At 36.0% G+C, this 26,071-nt stretch overlaps 1 protein-coding gene and 1 long non-coding RNA gene across 4 annotated transcripts; one reads left to right on the top strand and one right to left on the bottom strand.

The window, feature by feature from the left end:
* The first annotated feature begins 3,402 nt into the window (after nucleotides 1–3,402).
* Nucleotides 3,403–11,763, top strand: LOC138323331 (uncharacterized). Of its 3 annotated transcripts, XR_011208540.1 has the most exons (6): nucleotides 3,403–3,569; nucleotides 5,033–5,092; nucleotides 5,419–5,616; nucleotides 5,910–6,303; nucleotides 9,757–9,905; nucleotides 11,252–11,763. It is a non-coding gene; the product is annotated as an uncharacterized lncRNA (long non-coding RNA). The 3 variants fall into 3 exon arrangements; XR_011208538.1 differs by lacking the exon at nucleotides 5,910–6,303 and having other exon boundaries at nucleotides 3,413–3,569; XR_011208539.1 differs by lacking the exons at nucleotides 3,403–3,569; nucleotides 5,910–6,303 and adding an exon at nucleotides 3,744–3,815.
* A 3,985-nt stretch (nucleotides 11,764–15,748) lies between these two features.
* On the bottom strand, nucleotides 15,749–25,685 carry LOC138323329 (signal recognition particle subunit SRP68-like). The gene is made up of 12 exons (XM_069267867.1): nucleotides 25,529–25,685; nucleotides 23,372–23,438; nucleotides 23,052–23,165; nucleotides 20,958–21,153; nucleotides 20,519–20,601; nucleotides 19,861–20,047; nucleotides 19,298–19,537; nucleotides 18,694–18,915; nucleotides 18,323–18,417; nucleotides 17,195–17,336; nucleotides 16,754–16,885; nucleotides 15,749–16,153 (listed from the first exon to the last, which is right to left on the bottom strand). Exons 1-12 carry the CDS (start codon nucleotides 25,626–25,628, stop codon nucleotides 15,917–15,919), a joined length of 1,815 nt encoding a protein of 604 aa, XP_069123968.1. The 5' UTR covers nucleotides 25,629–25,685; the 3' UTR covers nucleotides 15,749–15,916.
* Nucleotides 25,686–26,071: the final 386 nt, after the last annotated feature.

Here is a 26,071-nt window from a genome sequence, read left to right as displayed (position 1 = left end):
TCCATACATTATTCTAATGTAAAAATATGTATTGAATGCTAACGCGCTCCACGGGATATGTAGATAGCTTCTGCTATTCATAGCAGCTACGAAAATTAGAAAAATACATTCAATCCCTATATTAAAGCGACCTGCTTGCGATTCCACAAACCTAAAATTTTATTTAAAAGTAAATGACACTTTTGAAAGAAATACACTTACATTCTAGAATTGATCGAACAAGCTATTCAGCCATTCCAAAATAAAATAGGTTCCATTTTTTTCAAAAATTTTAGCAGCTGTCGCTTGCGGATTTCACAATTATGTTGTCAGTTGTATGTTATTTGTTGTTCCAAATGTACAACGACGGTCTTAGGCTACATGGAAAAATAGGAATAGCGTTATTTCCGCCAACCATCTCTTGTCTCTGTTGCTTAGAATAAGCTTGGAAATCGTCATGTTCGATGTCGCTTTGCTTATAGGACAGTTAAGGGCTAGTACATTTCAATATTCTCTTTGGTATAATTTGGTGGTGGCAAGACTTTGACATTTGTATAGAAACTGATGTTTTTTGTTTAAAAAGGATCGTCGTTTGTATTATGGTTTTGTGTATTTTTCTCTTTAACTAGTAGTTAAATAATATGACCCAATTCAAAATTTAGAGTCAGAATGACTATTTCAAAAATATTTGTCCAAATCGTCTTCCAGGTTGAGTGTCGTATTTAAGACGCTAACCTCCGTAACATGTTTTTTTATAAAATTAAAACGGGTATGTATCAGTTGCTCACATTTTCGAATGGTGCTATGGTAAAGGAACAAAATTATAACAAAAACATGCCTCTTGATCAGAATTATCTCGAATGATTCTCAAAGGAGCATGTATTTTCTAACCTCCATAACGCCTTACATCCTTAACGAATCCTTAAGTGTTACGGATGTTAGAAACATTGAAATTGCGGCAAAAATAGCTTGAATGAGTTTTCATCAAAAATTCTTTCTATAAACATATTCTGGCAAAGGTTTGGAGTGTATATGTTCGTCTATTGACCATTGATTTCACATTTCCAACGTTTTAAACACAGAAGCGTACTGTTCTTTGTAAATAGGATCACACGTCGTTCAATTCATTGTCCCCATCGATCTTTCTATAACTAGAATGATATGCCAGGCCATCTCTTCGTTTGTCCAAATACTATAATTGCAAAATATGACAATGATGTTATTTTCTCTAAATTTTGAATGTGGAAGTAGTGATTTCTAAAAAAAAATATGACTTCCGTAACAAAGCATAAGATGGTTTAAATGATCCATCAAATCAAAACTTAATCATCAACTCGTTTGAAAGTTCAGTTGCTATCAAATAACCCAATGCATCATCAAATAATTAGACCTCCATAACATGCATAAATATAGCTAATATGGAATTTTACGTAAAGGAATTTTTCTTCGGAATTTTTTCTTCTGCTTAATGAATATATTTTCCTAACATCCGTAACGAAAATATAAGAGATACCAAAGTTTCACATGTCGTTATTCGAATTCTGATAGAGATGTGTGTGTGAAAATTTCAGAGATTTTTCTTTACATGTTCTTATTCGAAAAAAATCTATACCATTGATATTTTGAACGACTTCATCGTTTTTTATATTACAGTGGGACCATTTTTTTTGGAATGGCTGTATTATCAGCAAAATATATTATCGATGATATATTTATCGATCTAAAATGTGAGCAAGATCAATTCATTAAAGAAAATATGTGTGTAACTTGCCTTCATTGCGTTAAATCTAGCGAAGAACACGTGAAGATAATAACAAATATATATTTCGAAACTGATCTAAACTGCCGTAATAGCCGGCGAAAGCGAAGCGTACTGACAGCGGTTTTCAACCATGCATATGGTAGTTAACCGCCATGTTGATGACGCTGGATAAAAGATACAACTACCGCCGTGAAAAAAGTAGGTAGCAAAATACTATTTTTTTTTTCTCGGTATGCCTAATACCCCAAATATACGGAGGGGGGAAACGACAATGATAACCACGGTGAATTTAGTGTCACATTTTAAACACTTGAATTAATGAAGTGTATTCACAAACAAGCACGAAATGTCATCATTTTTTTAATTTTTAAGCGCAATATACGTTAAATCTCTGACGCAACATTTTTCAGATTTTGAGATTAAAATCTTAATTGTGTTGTTTGTTTTTATTTTTGTAACGCAGTTCAAATAAAATAGTTTTGCCAAGATATGGAAATAATCCATAAATGATCGTCATGGTGAGGCTTCTGATATTTTGATTAGCAATTAAATTGCAACTTATTTATAAATCATATACGACACAAGAAGTAACAATTGTTCCTCAGAAGTTTTCTGGTCTGCAGCATGAAGCACGTGTGCTGGGAAAGACAAAGACCAAAGACGTACAGTAATATATGACCATATAAATTTGTGTGTGCATGGGATCTCACATATTAATCTATACTTATATATGCCCCAATATAGTCAACGGGAGGGGAGTTGCGTTTAAACTAGCGTTATCGCAATGACGTATGAATACAAACGCAGTGCAGGTTCGGACTACTTCTAGTTCACGCTTCGATAAAATTTTGCGTCATAAGTTGAGTCTTGACGGATTTCAAAATAACAAGAAAGAGTTTCTATTGGATCCGATTAGATATATGTATTTGACATCAAAAAACAAAAGATGTGTTCAAGCATTTAACGGTAATAAACAACAAAATGAATCGCTGGTCGGGCCTACAACTGAGGGGCATTCCTTGGGGAAATTCCATACAGTAGTTACGTCAGTATGTGTGTACGGTCACTCATTTCACCTAAATATACAGAGCATCTTATTGTCGGAGAACAATTCTGGGATCGTGTAAGGGAACAATAGGTTAACAGGTCATGTACAGGTTTGCAGAAGAAAAAAACCCATTACAGGTAATACCCTATCCGAAACAGTATCATCAGTTTTACCCTTGTCTTTGCATTCAAAATAGGCCTCGCTCTACTTCGGACCACATCACTACCCTGACAACGACACAATGCCGGTAGTCGTTCCGCCTCGGTTATCTCAATTTTTATTCGAAATGGACATTATTGATATGTTATCAAATTGAAAAAACCCACATAATTTCAAAACAATTTAAAGGTGTTATTGTTATATTTCAAATGAAACTGCAGCTATAACATCCAACAATCGGAACTATATCTTAGGTCATACTGACTACCGTAGTTACCCAATTTAGCAATCATCACCGTTTTAAATTTGACGTAAAAGTAGACAGCGCTAACGCGCTACATTGAATATGTCTGTATCCCATTACGTTCATACCACCTTTAACGCAATCAAAACACTGTTCAATCTCTATTTGACAAAGACAAACATGAATTCTGCATAATATTCTACCGGCAAGTCTCGGGTTGGACGTTCATGGATTACCACCTCTAGGTAGAGAAAGGTTCTATTAATCATCTGTAATTTATGGAAATCTATGAAATACAGTTACCGTGTTGTCTTAAAATAAAATCGGAACACAATCCAAACATACGGATACCGGCGCGGATTTCAGTACAGCCTCGGGTAAGTAGGTATTTACACGACACAGAATACGTGATATCTCTCCACTATTGTTAAATAATGTGGTATTTGATTTGGCTGTAAATAAATTTTCCAACAGTTGATTGTAACGAAATATGACGTCAATTATTAACATATACGCAATTCCAAATACGCAACTCAATACTTCCAATCTCAAAATTGTACACGAGCATATGCAGTGCAAACATGGCGTGTAGGGGGTGGCTATCCTTCAGGGAGCTAACACTGGTATTTGTAAACGATGTTTATCTTAATCATGTATTATTGATGTATTATCTTTGTATAATTTGCACGAGTGGTTTTTTTAGTTGCTTTTGTTCAATGTGTTGATAGTTTGTGTATACATGTATGTATTTGTGTACTTTGTTGTTTGTTTGTCATCTGTGGCTTGTTTATATTATGTGACAGTTTCGTAGTGTTTTGTGGTATGTTGTTTTTAGCTCACCTGGCCTAGAGGTAAATCCTTTAAATCGCTACTAGTCTTAGAGTTAAGCATGGATTCTAATAAAATTTGGCAAGAAGCATCCTTGGGGAAAGGGGAACAGAGTTTGTATAACTTTTGGCTCTGACCCCCCGGGGGCAGGGCCCAATAGGGGAAATAGAGGTAAATTCTTTAAATCGCTACTAGTCAAAGGGTTCTACATAGATTATAACCAAATTTAGCCAGAAACATCCTTGGGGGAAGGGGAATAGAGTTTGTATAAATTTTGGCTCTAATCCCCCGGGGGCAGAAGGGCGGGGCCTGATAGGGGAAACAGGGGTAAATATTATAATTCCTTTTGAAAAGAAACAATGAACCTGTATTCAGAACATAACTTGGCAATACAAACCAGGTGAGCGATACAGGCCCTCTCGGCCTCTTGTTGTGTACGTATATTAGTTTATGTGGTATGCCCTGTTTGTGTGTGTTTATTTAGGTCACCTAACACCGAAGTTTCAGGATTTGTTGTGTACCTTCCGGTTACTTTTCACATATATAAACTTATTAAGGCTACCATTGGAATTCAGCTGCATTTTGCCTGAAATGATACTCAGATAGTCTTGACCAGATGTTAGTCTTGTTCGGGTTGATCTGGAATCCAAACTGACCACCTCCTTGTAAAATACATTTTGGTATGTCTTCTATAGTTTCACCATAAATATTCGGACTTTTACTCTTCAAAATTTCACGAAAGGTTCTCAATGGAATCCTTATTGTTTGTACCGCTATGCTTCATGTAAACAAGTTTGTTCAGCATTTTTATTGTTTCGGTTGTTTGTGGAGTTTCCTTATGTATATGCGTTAAATAAGGTTTGCTTTTTCTTTGCATTTCGAAGAAATTCAAAACAATTAAATTTCATGATATTTTATGATATGCTTGTATAGACACGTAAAATCCATTTGGGTAGTTCGTCAATTCATTGTTTTTATGTTTGCATTTTTTTTTCTGTTGTCCTCGCCTCAGAAGCGGCCCTGAAACTTCAAAGTGAGGCAATAGGCCATATCCGCAAAACCAGAGATGCAGGTACAGTAATGTAATTCAGATATTTGTTTTTCATACAAACTGAATAAGTTGTAGCCATGAATTAAATTGCATATACATTTAAATCCTTATCGACTCTTGTGACTCCATTGCTAAACTTCTAATGATTACAAAATTTGAATCATTACTTGCAACACGTGAAAACGATTGGTTAGGAAACAGACTTTTATAAGTCGGATATACAAGAGGTTCGGCCGTACATAACGATGTACTTACAATGGTTACGATGCTTCCAAATATGGTGAAATGCAAAATTAAGTATAAGCGTAGATAAAAAAAATCTTAATCAAATTGTATTATGCTTGCAGAAAACAAGGATATTACCGTTAAAGAAAAGTTTTGCTCATCACTAGAGGAATATACAGGCTCATCTGGCAAAGGAAAAGGGAAATACACTGAGGCAGGTTAGGAGGATCATACACGATGGGAATAGCGAGATGTGGGACCGCATCTCGGACGAAAAAAATGAGTTTAGCCTTTACAAAAATCACAGACAAAGGAAAACAGTGAGTTGTGCAAGGGTTTGAGAACTATATATCTTTGTGTCCATAGATAATTCTTAGACGTTCAAAATATTGACACCTCTCCTTCCCGTGTCTGTCTATAATCGCCAATTTTTCATTCTTAATCAGTGCTGATCGGATTTTCATAGTGCTCATTTGACAAATCCCATGTCATACAGCTGAAGTACGCGATAAGGGTATTTTCTAATTAACTTGCTTCGTTTAAAAATTACTAGGTCAGATTTGGGTAAGATAAAACGTAAAACATCTTTTCTAATATTATCTTTTCATTAAAGTTGTCTTGAAGATCGTTCAGCAGACTTTTACCATAATGCGGAAGCCGACCTTTCCTTTGTGAGGGTAAGACGGGCCCCATGTTGACTTTAGCTTCGAACGGACCGACTTCACCATTGTAACCGGAAACATTTGAATTGAAAACACTGTCATACTTGTGAAGTACATTCGAAAAGCCCTGTCTAGTATCTTCGACAAGGCTGTTGTCTGGGTCCACAGTTACAGTCTTTGAATGGTTACTGTCTGACTGTTTCAGTTTACAGGGATTGGTGTATTGTTCTCCGATCGACTCGGCTTCTGGAATGTATGTCGCGCGTACCTTACAGAAGTGATCACTCCTTTAAATACCTGAGGCTCCTGCATTAAGTTAGGAATTCGACTTTACCTTACACACAGGTGAGCAATGAAGGCGGAGGCCACTTGGCGGATTGACTGTGAGGTGGCTCAATAGAAACAACGGGGCACTGACTCAACAGATCACTCAGTATATCTATTTCAAGGAACTGTCCTGGCCAAATTGTTGACCGTTCATGTGCCCTAAGGACATGCACTCTCCTGATAGCATGACGGTTTCCGGGGTTCGATATCGAACCGTAATTGCACGAAACTGTGTCGCCGATGAGAACCTGGCGCTTCGCAGGACGAATGGAAATGTCTTTGTTCCATGAATGGAATTCCCGCCAAAAAGTGTGTGCCAAGGTTTTCAACAACAAGAGCGTCGATGTATAGTCCGTAATTACCATTTGTGAAAATTTTTCGCGTCTCGCCGAAAATTGTGAGTGACGACGATCCGTCAGCCTGGCTGGTGGATTGAGAACTACAGGTAACTCGCAAATTCAGATTCTTGGCGACCGATGCACGGATCATGTTCCCCGTCGCTCCACTATCTACGTACACGGTTAAGCGACCTGGGTGATTCGCGTTGAATGCGTCTATATATGGCGATTGGACTATTCTCACCCTATTTATATTTGCACATGGGTTTCCGGTCGCTACCGGTTGCGAGTGGTCGTTTAGCTCACTGACAGTATCTAGCTCGTCGTCAGAATTGACATCTGATATTCCCGTTATCTGCCTAGCTTTCACGAGGTCATGTCTATCTTCAATAGGCAGAAAAGCACATTTGCTGAGGAAGTGGTTATCAGGTCTGCTGGCGGTTTTGCATAGTCAAAAAAAAACTTTGGTAGGACGTGTATTGTTTGACCTTGTACTACGCTCGTTGAAAGTTTTGCGCGGTTGATTCGGAAAACGACTGACGGCAGCGTTCAGGTTTGATCGAAGCGAGAGTGCGAGATCGGTACCGTATCTTTGTTTCACGAGCATAGGTAAAGCGGGGTGAGTGAGTCGTAACCATGTTAACACCAAACAAATGTAAGATTTCCTGTGTAATAAATGATAACTGTCGAGATTGATTTGCGGTCTGGCGTAGTAATATTCAACTACCGCGCGTTATTTAGGACGACGGCGGGAAACATACGACGACCTGCGTTATGAAAATTTACATTTTATTTATTTTGATTAAATTTTTCATAAGATGATGGTAGGTATGTTAATATGTTAACTTTTGCGACTCTACAAAAGTATCGATCTCGTTTTACACTCTCATTTTAAAAATTAAAAGCTGTTTCGGAAAGGAAGTTGGATATCATCATAAAATTTTAACCAAATATAAATATAAGCATTGAACTTCTTTCAGTTGGCATTCATAGCGCTTCATGTTGAATTTGCCTATGTTCATACGGGCTATGAATGCCAACTGAAAGACGTTCAATGTGACGTCACAATACATTCACGTTAAATATCGCGCCACTTCCATGGTGCCTGCTTCCCCGGGTAGTATTGCAAATAGTACCTATGTGTCTAGTCAATCAGAATCCAGTATTCTGTCACGTGATGTACTAATGTCTAAGAATAGTTCGGCTCGAGCATCATCCCATCATGAGATAATAATGAGGCAAAATTAACCTTTCAATATGGCCTATGATGCAAAAGTGCCTTCTCAAGAAGACCATGATAGGTTTACCGATTGATATACTAGTGACAATACGGCATTGAAAAAAAAATGAACAGCAATGAACATAAATATCTTTGTCATCTTCATCTATGGCACGTGACACTTGTCAAAACTTATGAAATAAAATATTAATTCTTAAGTGTGTTGAAAAAATATTTCTATTTTTACAAAATATACAGTTAATTTTTATATGCATTTTAGTTTTGAACAGATATGAGATTTTGTTAACAAATATATATGTGTTTCTAAACACACATATTTATATCATGTGGTGAGAGATTATTTAACAATGTTTTCCAAGAACTTATTGCTCGATGAATAGAGAGATTACTTAACTACAGTTTTCCCATAACACTACTTTCTTTTATGGTTTACCAAAAAGTGAAATTATTAACAATGCTATTTAAGAACAAAATTCAGATTACATAAGTCATTGAGGTCTTAGATCCGAACGATCTGAAATTCAGTCCCATCGTCGGCAGTCCTAGTAGTAGCACTTACGACTTAGTTTTGTTTTGAATTTGGTATTAAACCCATGTAACGTTATTCAGCTAAAAGTTATATCACAGTTATATCAAATACCTTCCGTGGAGAGTAAAACCTAAAACTAAACTAGTATCCGTTGATAGTGTTAGTCTTTTATACTGTTTTAATATTCCCCTTTGATACTAGTATTGGATTGGAAGCCGTTGATTTTTGGCCTAGAAAATGTCCCGATAAGATAGACAAAGATTTTACACGGGAGTTTATTCTTTGTTATGAATATTGTTCTTAAAATGAACGTTTTTGGTTTCAATGCCTTTTTTACCATCAGAAAAGAAGTACCACAATGGGCACGAAAGTTGCGCCGACGTACGTACGCTACATTAGTATTGGAATATTTAAAAGAGAAACTATATGATATTCATGAGAAGAAAAAACATAATTATACCGGTAAAATTTACCGTCATTTGATTGAAAAAGAATTCTTACGTTTTCTTCATTACATCATATGGCCAGATGGATTGAATGTTAATGGTTTTTCCATGACCTTATATTCTTTACATTCATCTATTTATTATATTAGTACTACTGCTATGCCATTTTTAGGTGAACTTGTTATCCTGAAGGATGCTACTATCCATACCGATTTGTATGCTAATCCTACAGACTCTAATAATTATTTGACCCCTGTGACCTTGACCGCCATTCAAGGTCACAGGGGCGAAATAGGCTAAATTGTAAATTACTTTTTGTGAGTAACTAATAGGCCTAGAGACCTGATATTGGGCATATGACATGCTGGGATGAAGAGCTACCAAGTTTGTCCAAATGAATGACATTCATTCAAAATCACAGGGGACAAATTGGCTGAAATCTTTAACCGAATTCTTGTGTATCGCTAAGAGGTCCAAGAGACCTGATATATGACTTGTAGCATGTTGGCATATCATGTATAATAAAATTAGTAACCTTGACCTTCATTCAAACTCAGCAAATATAGAAACTGAACTTCTTCTATTAAAGAGCTCCTTTGTAATGCCTTAATTGTTTGCCACACTACAATCGTTGAGGTGTTGTATTGTGCTAATAGTCAGATGACCGTTATAGTAAGGCCAACTGTTCTCTTGTTTAGCGTATGTTAACCTATTTATTACATGTTAATTTCATTATGTTGATATGGTATCAGTCAACTTATATCAGATGTTTTCACCTTGATAAGATGGTTTTATGGGCATTCAAAAACAACAGACATAATTTTATTTGGTGTACAGTACCGTATTAGTAGTGTAAACCTGCCACAATGACATCAAATTGCCGTTTTGTTAGTGAATCATCTGTTTTTTTTCTTTAAGGTACGCGGTAATTACCAAGACATTTTGTGCAACATTTCTACGAGAATCTGCTTTGCTTGTGGAGGACGAGATAACTGTTTCCCATATCTATATAGACATGTTAGAGAAGGAGCTGGCGGCAGATTTTCTACAATGGTTTACATACGTATGTAAGTAAACACCTGCTATCACTAACATCGAATACCTGAGGAATAATTAAAACTCTATAATCCATGAAAAATAATGCTTCATAAGAAAATCTTACATGATCGTAAATGGCGACTAAATTTAAGATATTATCTTTTCTCTTCTTCCTAACTAATTTTGTTCTTCCTAACGTCTCCTTTGACACCGCCTCACTTTTAGCCTTCTGTTTAACGCTCGCCCTGTCTGTAGGCTATGGGTTTTGTTCCCTAGTAGAGAGACACCAAAATCTATAAAGGTGGTAGTGTCTGCTCTAGAACGTCTGGTTCGCCCGTTGTCAGTATAATGTGACCGAGTGGGGTGTCTACTGTCTTGGTGTCTTCGGCGGAATGCTTTGAACAGTGATATAGCACAATAAAAAGAGTAAGAGTTCCTCTCTACAAGAAAACATAACACGAACATACCGCAGTCTCCCAAAACACGTAACACATACTTCATACACGCTACACACCGCACACATGGGAGGCATCAACTCAAAGCTAGTACCTTTTTTCCTTTTTCTTTTCTTTTTTTCCTTTTTTGTAAATTACAGAAATGGGAAAAACTTAACTAAGCCTGTATCAATTTATATATCTCCAAACATGCAGTATTTTGTGTTTTGAGTGACTGGAGTTTTGTTGTCGTGGATAGAAATTGATTGCTATGGTATAACTGTGGGCGGAAATATAATTAAATTCATGAAATGTAGTTTCCCTGATGTATATAAAAGTTGGAAAATCTTAAAAGTGACCAAACAGGCTATTTTAGCATAAATTCTGCATACTGGAATATCTTATCTTAAAAGTGACCAAACAGGATATTTAAGCAAAAATATTGCATACTTGAAAATTGGAATAGAGACCAAACCAACTATTTTAGCATAAAAATTGAATACCGGCTCACAGCGTGTTCCTAGTCAACAACATAACCAAATGCATGGAAAGCTGTGCTTTTGATAAATCTGACATGTTGATGAAAACTTGGATATGATGTTTTATTAGTTTAACGTCCTATTAACAGCCAGGTCATATAAGGACGTGCCAGGTTTGTTGGTGGAGGAAAGCCGGAGTACCCGGAGAAAAACCACCGACCAGTACCTGGCAACTGCCCCACATGGGATTCGCGACCCAGAGGTGGAGGGCTTGTGGTAATATGTCGATACATCTTAACCACTCGGCCACCGCGACCCCTGAAAATTTGGTATTCTAAGTAAAATTTTGAAGTTGATTTAATGAGATCATAAGACAAACTGAAAGTACGTATAACTTTGTAATAAACCTATGCAACGATGTCATTTACTATACTAAAGCATACGTCAACATTTTTCCAACAGAAAAAAACTGGAAGAGGAAAATACCGAACCTGGGGATCATGGTTATGCTGGAAATTATAGTCCCAATACTAACAATGAGAAGAAAGGGCATCGAGCAGAAGAAACTATATGTCTGAAGCATTCGAGCTCACTATGTATGAGTAAATGCCCATCTATCTTAATGATTTATGATATGACACGACATTTTGGCATAAATATTCATATTAAGTTTTAGTATTTGTCAATTTCTCAAAAGAATACAAACATTTCGTCCTTAGTATACCTGAAATTACTGCTAAAGGGAATCAACTGAACTTCATTGCAGCCTCATTTGATGTTACCTTTACGGTGTTTTGCAACACTATATCAAAAGTTTCCTCGTAGATACGTTTTGAAGTATATGAAAAATACATTTGCTTGTCACTTTTTTATCCGAAAGTAGTTCAGATTACACAAGTTTTTGTTCGACAAAAAAAACCCAGTTTATATACGATGTGTATTCAACAATAAAGCATTCTTGAGCTAACAGCAAATAGGTATGTGTGCATTTTTTATGAATTAAAGGAATGGTATATAGCAAGAACTGCTTACAAGATGATTGTACTTAAAAACAACATAACTGAATCTTAATTATATCTTAGACTGCATTTATTCGGGTCAAATGAGTGAATCCAGATAAAACTATATCCTTACAAAGCTTAAGGATATGATGAAATTCTAGCAGTGTGGACATTTCGTCGCTTTATTAGGCGCAAAGAACATGTAATATTAAGGAAAACAAGAGATCCCAGAGGGATCTTGGCGCCCACCTAAGAACGATCTTTGTCTGACAAAGGAAAGAGGGATCTTTTCTCTGCTTTTCAAGCTTTTACTACATATTACTACACATGAAATTTGAGAAAGATCCTTTGACTACTTTCTGAGATATATAACAGTAACAAACTTCAATTATCAAAATCCAAGATGGTTACCTGTCGGCCATCTTGTTCACCGATCGGTCTTAAAATGCAAAATGCACAACTAGACCCCTAGAAGAATCTGCACATACAATTTGAGACAGATCCCTTCAGTACATTCTTGGACATAGCGGAAAAAAACTTCAATTGTCAAAATCCAAGATGGCGTCCTGTCGGTCATCTTGTACACCGATCAATACCAAAATGCTATATTCATAACCAGGAACCTAGGGGAACCTGCACATGAAATTTGAGACAGATCCCTTCAGTACTTTATAAGAAATAGTGGTAACAAGCTTCAACTATCAAAATCCAAGATGGCGTCCTGTCGGCCGTCTTGTTCACCGATCAGTCCGAAAATGCAATATGCACAACTAGACCCATAGGGGAACCTGCACATGCAATTTGATACAGATCCCTTGAGTACTTTCTGAGAAATAACTGTAACAAACTTCAATTGTCAAAATCCAAGATGGCGGCCTGTCGGCCATCTTGTTCACCGATCAGTCCCAAAATGCAATATGCACAACTAGGGCCCTAGGGGAACCTGTACATGAAATTTGAGAAGAATTCTTTCTCTACTTTCTGAGAAATAGCGGTAACAAACTTTAGACTATCAAAATCCAAGATGGCGGCCTGTCGGCCATCTTGTTAACCGATTGGTCTCAAAATGCAATATGCACAACTAGGCCCCTAGGGGAACTTACATGTGAAATTTGAGAAAGATCCCTTCACTACATTCTGAGAAATAGCGGTAACAAACTTTAACTATCAAAATCCAAGATGGCTGCCTGGCGGCCATTTTGTTGACCGATTGGTCCCAAAATAAAATATGCACAACTAGGGCCCTAGGGGAACCTCCATATAAAATTTGAGAAACATCCCTTCGGTACTTTCTGAGAAATAGCGGTAACAAGAATTGTTAACGGATGGAGTAACGGAAGGAAGGACGGACCACGGACCACTGACAAAAAGCGATTTTTGGCAACAGATGGTGGGCTAAAAATAGAAACATAACAAGAGGCTCAGAGGGCCTGTATTGCTCACCTTTTTTTTTTTTTTAAAGTAATTCTGTAATTTAGTAATTAGTGATTCAAAAATCACAAAGACAAATTGACCCCACGATTTGTTTTATAGTGAATCCCAACCATATGATGGTGCTATTGATACCATACGGATATGCTATATGGCAATGCATAGTTTCAGAGAGGAAGTAATTTATATGAATATTATATTAGTATATTATAAATTACCTGTTCTGTTTTGATGTCTTCAGTTTTACTATGAGATAGTCCAGGGGTGTAGAGATCAAGTGATAGAAACCCCTGCCCTGGGGGCCTGAGGGGTGGGGTCTTTGTCATATTTACTAAAAAAAACCAGGTGAGTGATACAGGCCCTCTTGGCCTCTTGTTTACTACCAAAATCCAAGATAGCTGCCTGGCGGCCATCTTGTTGACCGATTGGTCCCAAAACGCAATATCCACAACTAGGGCCCTATGGGAACCTACATATGAAATTTGAGAATGATCCCTTCAGTACTTTCTGAGAAATAGTGATAACAAACTTTATTTATCAAAATCCAAGATGGCTGCCTGGCGGCCATCTTGTTGACTGATTGGTCCTTAAATATAATATGCACAACAAGGGCCCTCGGGGAACCTACTTAAGGAATTTGAGAATGATCCCTTCAGTACTTTCTGAGAAATAGCAATAATATAAGACTCTTTCATATGTGGATATGAAGGATAGGGATATTCTACCCGAGGGTCACAAAATGTAGTAAAACCCGAGGCTTGCCGAGGGTTTTGCTACATTTTGTGATCCCGAGGGTAGAATATCCCTATCCTTCATATCCACTTATGAAAGAGTATTTTTCTTTCATACCTCGATGTTTTATTGCAATTTTACAGCTATAATATCCCGCCATTTCGAAATAAATTCGGAGAAATCGACGACTGGAAGTCAATTTTCCATACATGAAAATTTACGTGATATTTTCATAACAAATTCCGTTGTTTGCATCTTTCATAATAAAACCAGTCATATTCGTGAAAAAAGGTTAAAATTTTACCGAGGAATTAGAGATTTTGTTGACGCCGTGACGTCATGAGGCTTTATTGCATGAGTAGCCATGCAATACAGCCTCAGGCGACATGAGTGTATTGCCCTAGACTAGCCAGTATTACATCCGTAGGTATGAAAGAACAAACTTTATTACTATCAAAATCCAAGATGGCGGACTGTCGGCCATCTTGTTCACCGATCAGTCAGAAAATGCAATATGCACAACTAAGGACCTAGGGGAACCTGCACATGAAATTTGAGACAGATCCCTTCTGTACTTGTCCTGGCGTCCTGTCGGCTATCTTGTTCACCGATCTGTCCCAAAATGCAATATGCACAACTAGGACACCAGGGGAACCTGCATGTGAAATTTGAGACAGATCTCTTCAGTACTTTCTGAGAAATAGCAGTAACAAGAATTGTTAACTGAAGTACGGACAGACCACAGATCACGGACGAAAGGCGATTTGAATAGCCCACCATCTGATGATGGTTGGCTAATAAAAACACATACTCATCTAGTATATTTGAACCATATGAGACAGCTATGGCATTCCATATGGGTGCATAGCTCATTTTTAGACTTATTATTTTACCGAATTCTAATCTAGACAAGTATCATGATAAGGTCCCAATGTGTTTGAAAGTTGTGATTTCTTAAGAGTTTGTTTGGTTTTTCATACCCATTGCAGTCATTTAGTTAGGAGCCCTGCGTGTAACATCAGTACTGATTTACCTGTGTCGTTTGTGTGACGACAATGTCTATAAATAACACGACTACAGTGTACTCTAAACCTACTTTGATACAAGATATACTTGCATTGTTCTCAGTTGTGGTAGCACGGCAGTCATATCCACAGGAATAAAATACAGTGTGTTGTACATATAATTAGTACTCAAAGATATTTAACAAATAATTTTGGATGTTTAATGAAATCTTTTGACAGTGCGATGTTAAATGTTCTGACAGCAAATGAGACTTTTAACTATCACAGTACTAGATGTTCTATTGTGTATTACTGAGTTGTCTGATCTTTAGGTATCAATTGTTAGGTTACATGTCCCTCAGCATATGTCATATTTTCCGGGAAAAAAAAGCAATTTTTTTTCATACACAAACCACACATAACAATCGACATCTACCCACAAGAGCAGAGAACTCTGTAATATGCCAATACAGATTTTATAACCTTTCGGTCACCAAGCATTGTGTGAATCTGATGTTTCTACCATAGCATGTTTGATCTCCAAAACGGAGACCTAGGTTAAATAATAAGACTTCAAGAGTTATATCCCCTTTCAATTCAACTTTACTTATATTACATTTGCACCAATCCTATTATAAGAAAAAGTGCCAATACATATTGTTTTTGGGAAACAGTGTTGGCCTTTTCAACTAACAGATATAAATGCATTGACTGTAGTTGTGTTCATTTCAATAATGATAATTACAGGTACATCATAATAATAATTACAAAACATTAAGGAAGTTTTTAAAAAAAAAAGAAATCATTTAAAATTGAAGAAAAACATCATTTCACAATCATGACTGCAAGAGCATAGTACACTAAATGCTTCAGGGTGCGTTTTGTTTTAATCCAAGCATTTGAAAGGAACACAAATGTATAAGAACTTCCAATGAATCCATTCTCCAGTATGGCGAGGCTCACTTTTTACCACCACCCCACAGCCAGCCTTTCACCATACCGGTAATGCCACTACCGGCCTTTTTCTGTTCCACCTTATCCTCCAGGGACGGGAATTCCAAGTTGTTCAGTGCCAGATCGAAAAACAGAGGCCGGCATGGAATTGGTTCAAAGTCTGGTGGGAAAGAAGTTACGTTTGGTTTCTTACTGGTCAAGGACTTGTCATTTACGTACTGGTCAAGTCGGTCCGCAAGGGGCTGAAATAAACATGGGTATAAATTGGTCAGAATGAATATAACCATGGAAATATTATATAATACTTGGCTAGAAAGGCTTAAAAAGGTTGAGCAACGAGTAGTTATCAAAACTTTCTTGGATGATCCCTGAAGATATCTCATAAATCATGTACAAATACAGTCAAACTAGTGTTGGGAATCGGTTGAAATTTTATTATCGATCATCATTTTCATGTAACCAAACATGATTGATTAAAATCGATTATCTTTTTCTTTGTTCCTTCTGAAGACTGCATATGTTTTCCAGGAAAATCGTACAAAATTTCTACTACATCTGTTGCCATGTTCACAGGTCCTACCTAAGCAGCACGCTGTATGTTAAATCACCTGTCTAATAAGAAACATTTTGCCTGCCCACTGAGGAGTCTTATTCATGAAGATTTTAACCCTACCAAAAAATGTAACGAACAAAATAACAGGTTATTAGATACACAGGATTATGCCAGTACTTAGCCAAGTTTACTTATCATCTAATACATTAACATTCATTATGACAATACATTAAAGTGTGGTATGTGAATGTATAATTTTTGTGTTATAGTAATAATACACACGGCTTACCGTTTTAGAATTAATAGATATTGTACTAAATTGGTCGGTAACATCATTGACGTCCAATATACTTCGAGCGTGACACGAATATTTTTGTCCTTCCACTAACTTTTCAAGGTCGTCCAAGCTGTCCATCTCGTCCTGCAAGCATACCACAGTGCAATTTTATGTTTAAAATAGAGAATATTCAGAATTCAGAAATCATGAGTTTCTGAATTTGAGAAAGTAAAATATAATCATAAGCAATTTGATGCAACCTGTTCATTATAAAAGTGCTACATGTATGGAAACTTCAGAGATTGTTGATAAAGGCATTGATCTAAATTATTGTTTTCAAAATTTTAAAATGTTATCATATTGTAGTAAGTATTGAATTTTTCACGAATACATAGTATATAACATAGAGACTTATAAATGATCTTAGAATATTAAACATTTATCTAGTAGTACCTTATATGTCAATGTCATTGCCTTAGGTAGCTTCTTAAAACCATTTCTGGACGATTCCAAATAAGTTAGACATCTCTCCATTAGTGCTATTGCTTCTGTCCATTTTTTGGCTCCAACGTATGATTGAGCTATATAATATGACCTAAAATAAAATCATGATATATTTATGAAATTTTCATCCCACAGTAAATTGATTTTTATTTAAAAATTCTTTTTTTTTCAAATTTAATGTAGTTTCAGTACTGAATTTAATAAGTAACCAGTGATCTAAAAGATTTTGAAAATATTTAAAGGGGTATTATTCAAAGGAAACATGTTCATGTTCATCGCCATCAGAAGAGAAGTGGGGAAAGTGGGGTGGGCGTGGTCTTTATATCATAAAGCAGATGTCAGATTTCCAAAGCGTAACTTTATATAGCTAGTAGACATACACGCCTGTCTTTACATATACACATTATATCACTGTACCTGCAGTATGGACATAGTATTAAACTAGAAATATCTGCAAGACATAAAAGCCCCCATTTATCAAAAAAGGACAGGATGAGTAGACATAGGTAACACTTCAATGTCCCTCCTACCTATTTCATACTGAAATAATAACAAGAGATCCAAGAGGGATCTTGGCGCCCACCAAAGAATGATCTATGTCTGAGAAAGAACAGAGGAATGCTTTTCAAACGTTTACTACATTTTACTACATATGAAATTTGAGAAAGATCCTTTGGGTACTTTCTGAGATATATAACAGTAACAAACTAAATATGCAATTTGAGACAGATTGCTTCATCACTTTCTGAGAAATAGCGGTAACAAACTTCAATTGTCAAAATCCAAGATGGCGGCCTGTCGGCCATCTTGTTGACCGATTGGTCCCAAAATGCAATATGCAAAACTAGGGCCCTAGGGGAACCTACATATGAAATTTGAGACAGATCGCTTCAGTACTTTCTGAGATATAGTGGTAACAAGAAATGTTAATGGAGGGACGGACGGACGGAAGGACAGGCGGACGAAAAGCGATATGAATAGCCCACCATCTGATGATGGTGGGCTAAAAAGCAAGAATAAAGGTAAATATCCTATTCTTACAGTATTTACTTCATTAAGCAATCATTAAATGTGTACCTAAATGCTTTAAACCCTAATATCCTGGCTTCCATTTCCTCCTCTAGGGATGAATCTTCTTCTAGACCAGGTAAAGCAGGAATTTCTGAAAGATTCTGGCAAAACAAAAATCATTTCATTAGTTTAACAAAATCAAAGACAGAATTTATAAAGCAATTCATAACTCAACATCCAATTCGAAATTCAAACTCCTCCAGGTATATCTTTATACACATGCACAGTCTTTTTTATAACACAGATTTTTCATAGACCCCTAAAAAGTTTTCAATGTTACAAGGAAAAGAATAATGATATGTTTTTGTGTTTCTAATTAGTTAGTGTAATGTTTTCTGAATCAACATGGTTAACAACTGTTGATGTTTTTATCTTACCTGTATCATAATGTCGTACAACCTGACTAAATCCTGAGGCTTGGTAATCTTTCTGCCTTCCTGTACTTGTTTACCTGGCAGGTAGTTTTTGAGTGACTCTATAAGCAGCAGATTGCGCTCTACAGTCTTGGTGAGGCGGGTATAGGTGAGATAAGTGTGAAGGTAATGTTGATTAGATATCTTCCCCTCAAAACTCTGGCCTCGGATGGCTGATTTGAAATTCTGAAATCGGAGTAACATGGTTAAAAAATGAAATAATCAAAACGTTAGAAGCTGATACAAGATTTTCCTCTTTCTAAACCTATAACTGCATGTCCTTAATTACATGTATCTTTCTTCAAAAGATCTGCTGATGCATCACAAACACAGTACAGTGTATTTGCACAATAAAAAAATGATATACAGATCATGGTGTTATACTACTTTACAAGTTCAGTAGCTATCAATCAAAAGCATGTACATAATTCACAATGCAGGTAAAACATGTTTGGATACTGACACCTGAATTTTACACTCTCATTATTGGATAAAATAAAAGTTAAAACCAATACTTCTGACATTAACTTCAGACCAACTAGGCTATTGCTCTGTTAATGCTACTTACTGCATCTTCCTGCAAAGCGTCTCGAAGGACTTGCTGTGCTTCAATACACTGCTTGAGCAGACTCTCATAAATAGACACTTTACTCTCCGTGCTCTCGGCACTCTCAATCTCCTTGATGCTCTCCTGTAGATTGAGCAGGAACAATCTCACTGGCTCACTTTTCACAGGCACAGTTCGTCCTCGCCATGGGAACTCAGATAGAGTAGCCGCCTGCTTCTCTCGAGTTTGTGATAGTAAATCCTAAAATAGAATGATCAGATGATTTAACTGGCTTACCAAAGAAAACGTTGCAAACATGGAAATTTACACTAATTAGGCCAAGGACCTTTCACCACAATAGCTTAACCCAATTGTAATATTCATGTTGCTAAATACTTGAAAATATGCCAACCATGAAATGAACACCAACTTGAGAACTTTCCCTTTGAAAATAGCAAAAAGAAGCAATGATAAAATTAATTATGATTTTACAAGAGATTAACTCATTCACCAATGAAGTCTTCTAAACCAAAGATTTGACATTATGAAATTTCGGGGGTGAATGAGTCAGCAATGTTTCTTACATCCAGATGTGAAGTGAACTGGTTCTCCCCTCCCTTGCGCCTCATCTGCTTGAGTTCCGAGATAGCCGACTCATCTCCTATGTTATATGCACAATAACGTATGTTGGGAGTTACTTCCTCTACTTGTTGTAGATAGACAGATTGAATTTCCTCAGTGAAGGCGCTGGCCAACTTCTCATATATTGTCCTGGAATATCAAATACAATAGGCTATAATTGTGTCTTATAACATTTCTTTACATAATCTATTTACTATTAAAATAGCAGAAGACTGATATAGGCATTGCGCCTGTTGTCTAATTCTTTTAATAATACCTTGTAATTTTCTTTATATTTGTATTGTTAATAAAATATTTCTGAAATGAAATCTATTTACTAGTATTATATATATATATATAAACTTTATTTATTTTACATCGATTACCAAACAAGTTATGCAACTTATGTTAATCACTCTTGATGGCCCGGATGTAAGCGGATGTACTAGTATTAACAACACCAGTTATAAAATTTTGGGTCGAATATGGAATCTCCTTTATCAGTAACTGTGACCATACAGATCTAGGTCAAATATTTCAAGTGATTTTCTCAAATTAAAACATATATTGTTTTCATAATCTGGCTAAAAAGAACATATCACCAAGAGAAAATAAACTTACTTTGTTTCTGTGTAGTATTCTATAGCACTTGCCCAATTTTCATTTTCAAATTGCATCCCTGCCTTCATCCACATCACGTATCCCTGAAGGGAAAAAGACAAAACATGTTGTTATTCTTTGGTATCAAAGTGGTATCATGCAAAACAATATTAAAATGACTGTTTAGTTTGTCTAGGCCTTGCAACCACAATGTCAGTTAAGAATAAACATACTGGTATATGATAAATATCACTCATCACAACACACAAAAAACATTCACTTAAATTGATTTTAGTCTATGGACATGTAAAGAGAAAGAAACAAAAAATATTTAAAGCCGATCTGTAGCAATATATAGCTCTCTACCTGAAGAGACCCTAACAGTATTAAACACTGATCCAACTAAAAGAATTCAAATTAAGGTTTCACTGAAGAACTTGTCTAAAATATTTGTGCTGACCTGACATTCTAGCTTGGTTCTAGCATCACATTTAGGACTTTTACACAACTCCTGAAACTCCTCAGCATAAGTGACTGCCTTCCTGATGCGAGACATCATGTGGAATCGCTTACGAGGCTCTGTGTTAGCTTCAGCCTTCAGCTGCATGGCATAAAACCAGGCTCTCTCCGCACAGAACAATGGCAGATGTAAAAATCTGGAAAGGAAAATGATTAAACTGTAGAGATGGGAAGTTAAAATTAAGGTTATTTGTGGTGTTCTATCTATGATGATGTCACCTACTCATTATTAATTGACAAGACTTTACAAAAATTGATTGGTTCATTAATTGAAACCATTGTTATTACTATAATGAATTATGCACAGCTGTGGTCACTTTCAAATTTGGATGGTAAAGAGAATTCGGAATACTCAGAAAAATAAAACAAATTGGCAATGACTCCCAACCATTGCACCCCTGTATTTAAATTGATGATCATCCCGACAATAATTTCATTTGTTATCTTTGGAATCTTTAATTTCTTCTTTTTCTAATCATAAATTAGAACAATGGTTATGAAGATGTAAATAAAAGACAAGAGGCCCATGGGCCTTAACGGTCACCTGAGTTAGAATATATAATGAAACAAATTGAAGACATATAAACACTATATGCTGGGCCTTGAAGTTGATCAGTGATTTATAAATTTGACTTTTTGGACTATGAAGAGTATTTGCTTCCATCAAACCTGTGAACTTAGAGGTATTTTTTGAAATTTTAATCATTTTGACCCTGTTTGGTCCTGCCCCTCTGGTCCCCCAGGGGGTCATCGAGGAAGGATATGAATGTTAAAATGCTATATCTTAGGCTAATAATTCTAATCAAGTTTGACTAATTTCCTACGAAAATTGGGCAAATAATGTTCACAAATATGTTTTTCCTATATAAACTAAAGTAATCTTGACCCCTCCCCAGGGGGTAACGTGAGACTCCAAGGTCATATAATTCACAATTTCTATAAAACACCTTAAGACCTTTCCATCTATAAAGTGTATTTGATTCTACCATTTTCAGAATTTTAGAAGAATATTTTTGAAGTTTTAGCCTATTTGACCTTTTTTGGCCCCGCCCCTCTGCCCCCAGGGGGTCGGCTTGGACCAATATGGATATGATGTTAAAATGCTATCTCAGGCTAATAATTCTAAACAAGTTTGACTTCTTTCCAATGAAAATTGAGCAAAAAATGCTCATGTGTTTTCCCTATATAAACTATAGTTGACCCCCTCCCCAGGGGGAAACGTGAGACCCCAGGGTCATATAATTCAAAATTTTTGTAAAGGACCTTAAGAACTTTCTATTTATGAAAAGTATTTGATTCTACCATTTCCAGAATTTCAGAAGAATATTTTTGAAGTTTTAGCCTATTTGACCTTTTTTGGCCCCGCCCCTCTGCCCCTGGGGGTCAGTCATAGAAATTTGTTAATAGGATTAAATGGCCATCTCATACTGATAATTCTGAAAATATTTGACTCATTTCCTATTACAAATGACCAAATAATGCTCAAAAATGTATTTTCCCAATATGAACTATAGTAAACTTAACCCCCTCCCCAGGGGGAAACTAGAGACCCCAGGGTCATATAATTCACAATTTTTGTAAAGGACCTTAAGACCTTTCTATCTATGAAGAGTATTTGATTCTACCACATCTGTGAGTAGAGAAGAAAATTTTTGAAATTTTACTCAATTTTACCCCTTTTGGCCCCTCCCACAGCCCCCTGGGGGGTGGGGACCATATATTTCACAATTTTGATTGGCCTTATGCCTTAGAAGGTTTGTGAAAAATTTCATTGAAATTGCTTCGGCAGTTTTGGAGAAGAAGTCGAAAATGTAAAAATGTAAATTGTTTACGGACATACGACGCACGACGCATGACGGACGACGACGGACAAAAGGTGATTAGACTAGGTCACTTGAGACTTCGTCTCAGATGACCTAAAAAAGTACACTCCAATGGCAGTTGGTTATTCTCAATTTAGGAAAAAATCCTTTCAAGTTCTTAGCATAACATCTGATCTTTTCACATTCTAAATATATATTTTTTTCAATTTTACCGGACATCTGTCAAATTTTCCACTTGAATCTTTTTGGGCTGCACTCTGTGTTTTGAGCCTTGAGGAAAATGCAAAGATTTTCTAATACGACGTATCCTTCTAGAACAATATCCTCTGAAAAGAGACAGGATATAAAAACATTCAATACAGACTTACTACATATATCTTCATCTGTAAGAATCAGTGTGTTATGAAAATATATAGTAACTAATTGAGGTACAATATACAGTCAAACAAGATATTCAATCATAAAAGCACCGAATCCATTGCATGAAAATAAGAAAATTTATAAGACTTATCAAATTAACCAGTTATCTTACCGGTATCTCTGAAAATCTCCATGCCTAAGACCATGTTGCTGTCGAGCTTCTTTCACTAACTGCAGAACTGTAAGCAAACAAAAGTGTCAACACAATAAGATAAGTAGCATTGTTGTGAAATGGATTTTTTTTTAAACTTTACTAGTGGTAATTTGCTTAATGGTCATGACCAAATGCTCCTTTTTAAACACGGTTTAATGTGTGTGTGTACCAAAAAGATTCCATTAGAATATCAATATGACGTCCTGTCTGTCTAGTTTCACTTTGTCAGTACTATTATCGTATATACCTTTTTTACAAGACACATTAGTTAGTTAGCTAGACATAATTAGTTAGTTAGTTGATATCTACAAATGTACTCTACATACATATATTATAGCTATATAAGTATTGGTATTTTTTTTTTTTATTTCTATTAAACCTTTAAAGATACTACACCGCTGACAAATGGTATTTTTTCTCTATCAAAAAAGCAGACTAATTTTTCTTCTTTTTTTTTTCCAGTTACAACAGTTACGTTGTTCTTACTTTACACCATTACCATCAATAAAAAGTTTGAGTTTCTTATTTTTGCATCACAATAAAATTTTAATAACAATAAATTGCATCCCGAAAAAAATCCACGACACTATATATGCTCTATGGAATGAAGTATTTATTGCACATCCACCAAAGGCAAAACACATTATTTCAAGGCATCCAGTTGACCCTTGACATTTAACAGATTCAGGAGTCAAATCACAATTTCTTTGAAATCAGAAGATTCAGAAAATGACAAATAGACACCTGCTTCAAACTCAAGTGTCTAATCTGATTTTTTGGGAGTCAAAACATACTTTCAGGGACTGCTGGATGTCCTGTTATTTTATATTATTTTTTGAGTTAATCAGACATAAATTTACACTAGTAAACACCAATTATTGTCGAAATGATGAGTATCATTTATGCTTGGTCGTAATTGTTTAAGAGACCGATCTGATTAACATACAGATCCTTATCATCACTACCTTCATAAGAGGATCTGACAACATTCCATTAGGGGTCACGTTCTGGTGTCCTTTAGAAATGGCCAATCAAATTGCTGCTGCCAGAATCTTGACTGGGGACAAATAGTTTGAAAAAGCTGCCAGAACTATTTTCTTGTGTAGTCATCTCGCCCAAAGAGCACAACAAAGCTAAATGTTTATGCCTACTGGGCCGAAATGTTGTCATTAATGATGTTTTGACAATGAATTTGATCTGAAGAACACATGGTAAAAAGGTCATCAGAACATGACCCACTATGGAATGTTGTCAGATCCTCTATTGAACATAGGGGTTATAAGGATCTGTATTTCAATCAGATTGTTAAGAGACTATCATAGATCTCCATAAGCTAGCTTTAAAGCAATGATGTCTAGCTTTCATGTTGGTCATTTATGCAATGATTTCTCTTATTTATGTTAAAAGCCAATAAATGGCCATATGTTTTCACATTTCATAAACATAAATACATGCATGCGATGTAGACACATGTTGTGGCTTGGGTTTAAATCATGAATAAAGTCAGACTCTTATTATTGTTTATGCATACAGTTGGAGTTTTATCTATCATACACGTAGCCGAAACTGGAAAGTTTTTATTTGATACAACATTGTGCAATATAGGATAACATCTGTTCGTCGTGATCAGGAAGTGTGACATACACATGTGTACAGCAACAAGAACTATATGATGGCATCATATAAATTACAAATATTAATGACAAATGTTAAGTAGACTTTGTTTTGTGTTTAGTTGATAACATCTGTGATATCAGTATTATCAGGACGTTGAAATATAAGATGGTAATATTTTAATAAACGCATGTGCATCTATCCATCATATGTATTCTGAAGTTTACTACTGTAGCAAATATCCTTTTATTCAGGATAAACGGTACAAAACCTATAAAAGCCAGACATAGAAGAATATAAAAAATGTTGTATGACGAGCATAGACTTAATTAAGAAGACAGACCCAACTCGATTATGTACACGACATACGAACCCACGACATATGGTTAATTCTGACAGAGAGAAATATCTTCTTGACCGGTGTGTAGTGCCGGAAAGGCGCAACACGTGTATGATTATTTCGCCATACTTATTTGAATTGAGTAATCTGCTTGAATTTACCTTCGACCGTGAAGCATTCAGCTTCTACGGCCTCAGCTAAAGAAGCGGTTTCATCACAAGTTTCATTTTCACCGGTCATGCTTTCTCCACTCGCCGCCATGTTGACACGACATCTGACATAGCGCCACCTATGCCGTTGTAGTTATCTCCCCTTAGTCCGCTAAAGGCGATCTTCCAAGAGTAGAGGCCTAAAGGGCACTATTTGGTTTAGAGCAATTACGATTAGTTCAGTGATATTGTTGAAAATACGTGTTGTTAAATTAAACGGTATTGCGAAAAAATGGGTTATTTTCTTAATGCATTTGCTTGAATAAGGTTCACTATCTTTCCGAAACAAAAAAAATGTTCAGAAGATACATATGTAACGTTAAATGTAAATTTTAATATTAACGGTATTGGTGACACGAATTTACAAAACAAAAAGGAAAATGGAGAATATTTGGGGAACATCCGACCAATGATATACATGTAGCTAGCACCATAAAACTATTCTCAGATTTTTTTATTCAAGTATATGATTTAACATAGACTTGAGTGAAAAAT

This window comes from Argopecten irradians, chromosome 5, assembly GCF_041381155.1.
Source record: "Argopecten irradians isolate NY chromosome 5, Ai_NY, whole genome shotgun sequence".
Lineage (NCBI taxonomy): Eukaryota > Metazoa > Mollusca > Bivalvia > Pectinida > Pectinidae > Argopecten > Argopecten irradians.
Note: the sequence above shows the minus strand (reverse complement) of the source record. Positions and strands in the feature narration are given on the sequence as shown.

What these genes read in the sequence shown, in the direction of transcription:
- LOC138323329 (XM_069267867.1), bottom strand. Translation starts at nt 25,628, where the DNA reads ATGGCGGCGAGTGGAGAAAGCATGACCGGTGAAAATGAAACTTGTGAT. An exon ending in GAACCAAGCTAGAATGTCAG is followed by an intron (nt 20,602 to 20,957) that starts GTCAGCACAAAT and finishes TTTTCCCTTCAG; the next exon opens with GGATACGTGATGTGGATGAA. An exon ending in TGTACGACATTATGATACAG is followed by an intron (nt 18,418 to 18,693) that starts GTAAGATAAAAA and finishes TTGTTTTGCCAG; the next exon opens with AATCTTTCAGAAATTCCTGC.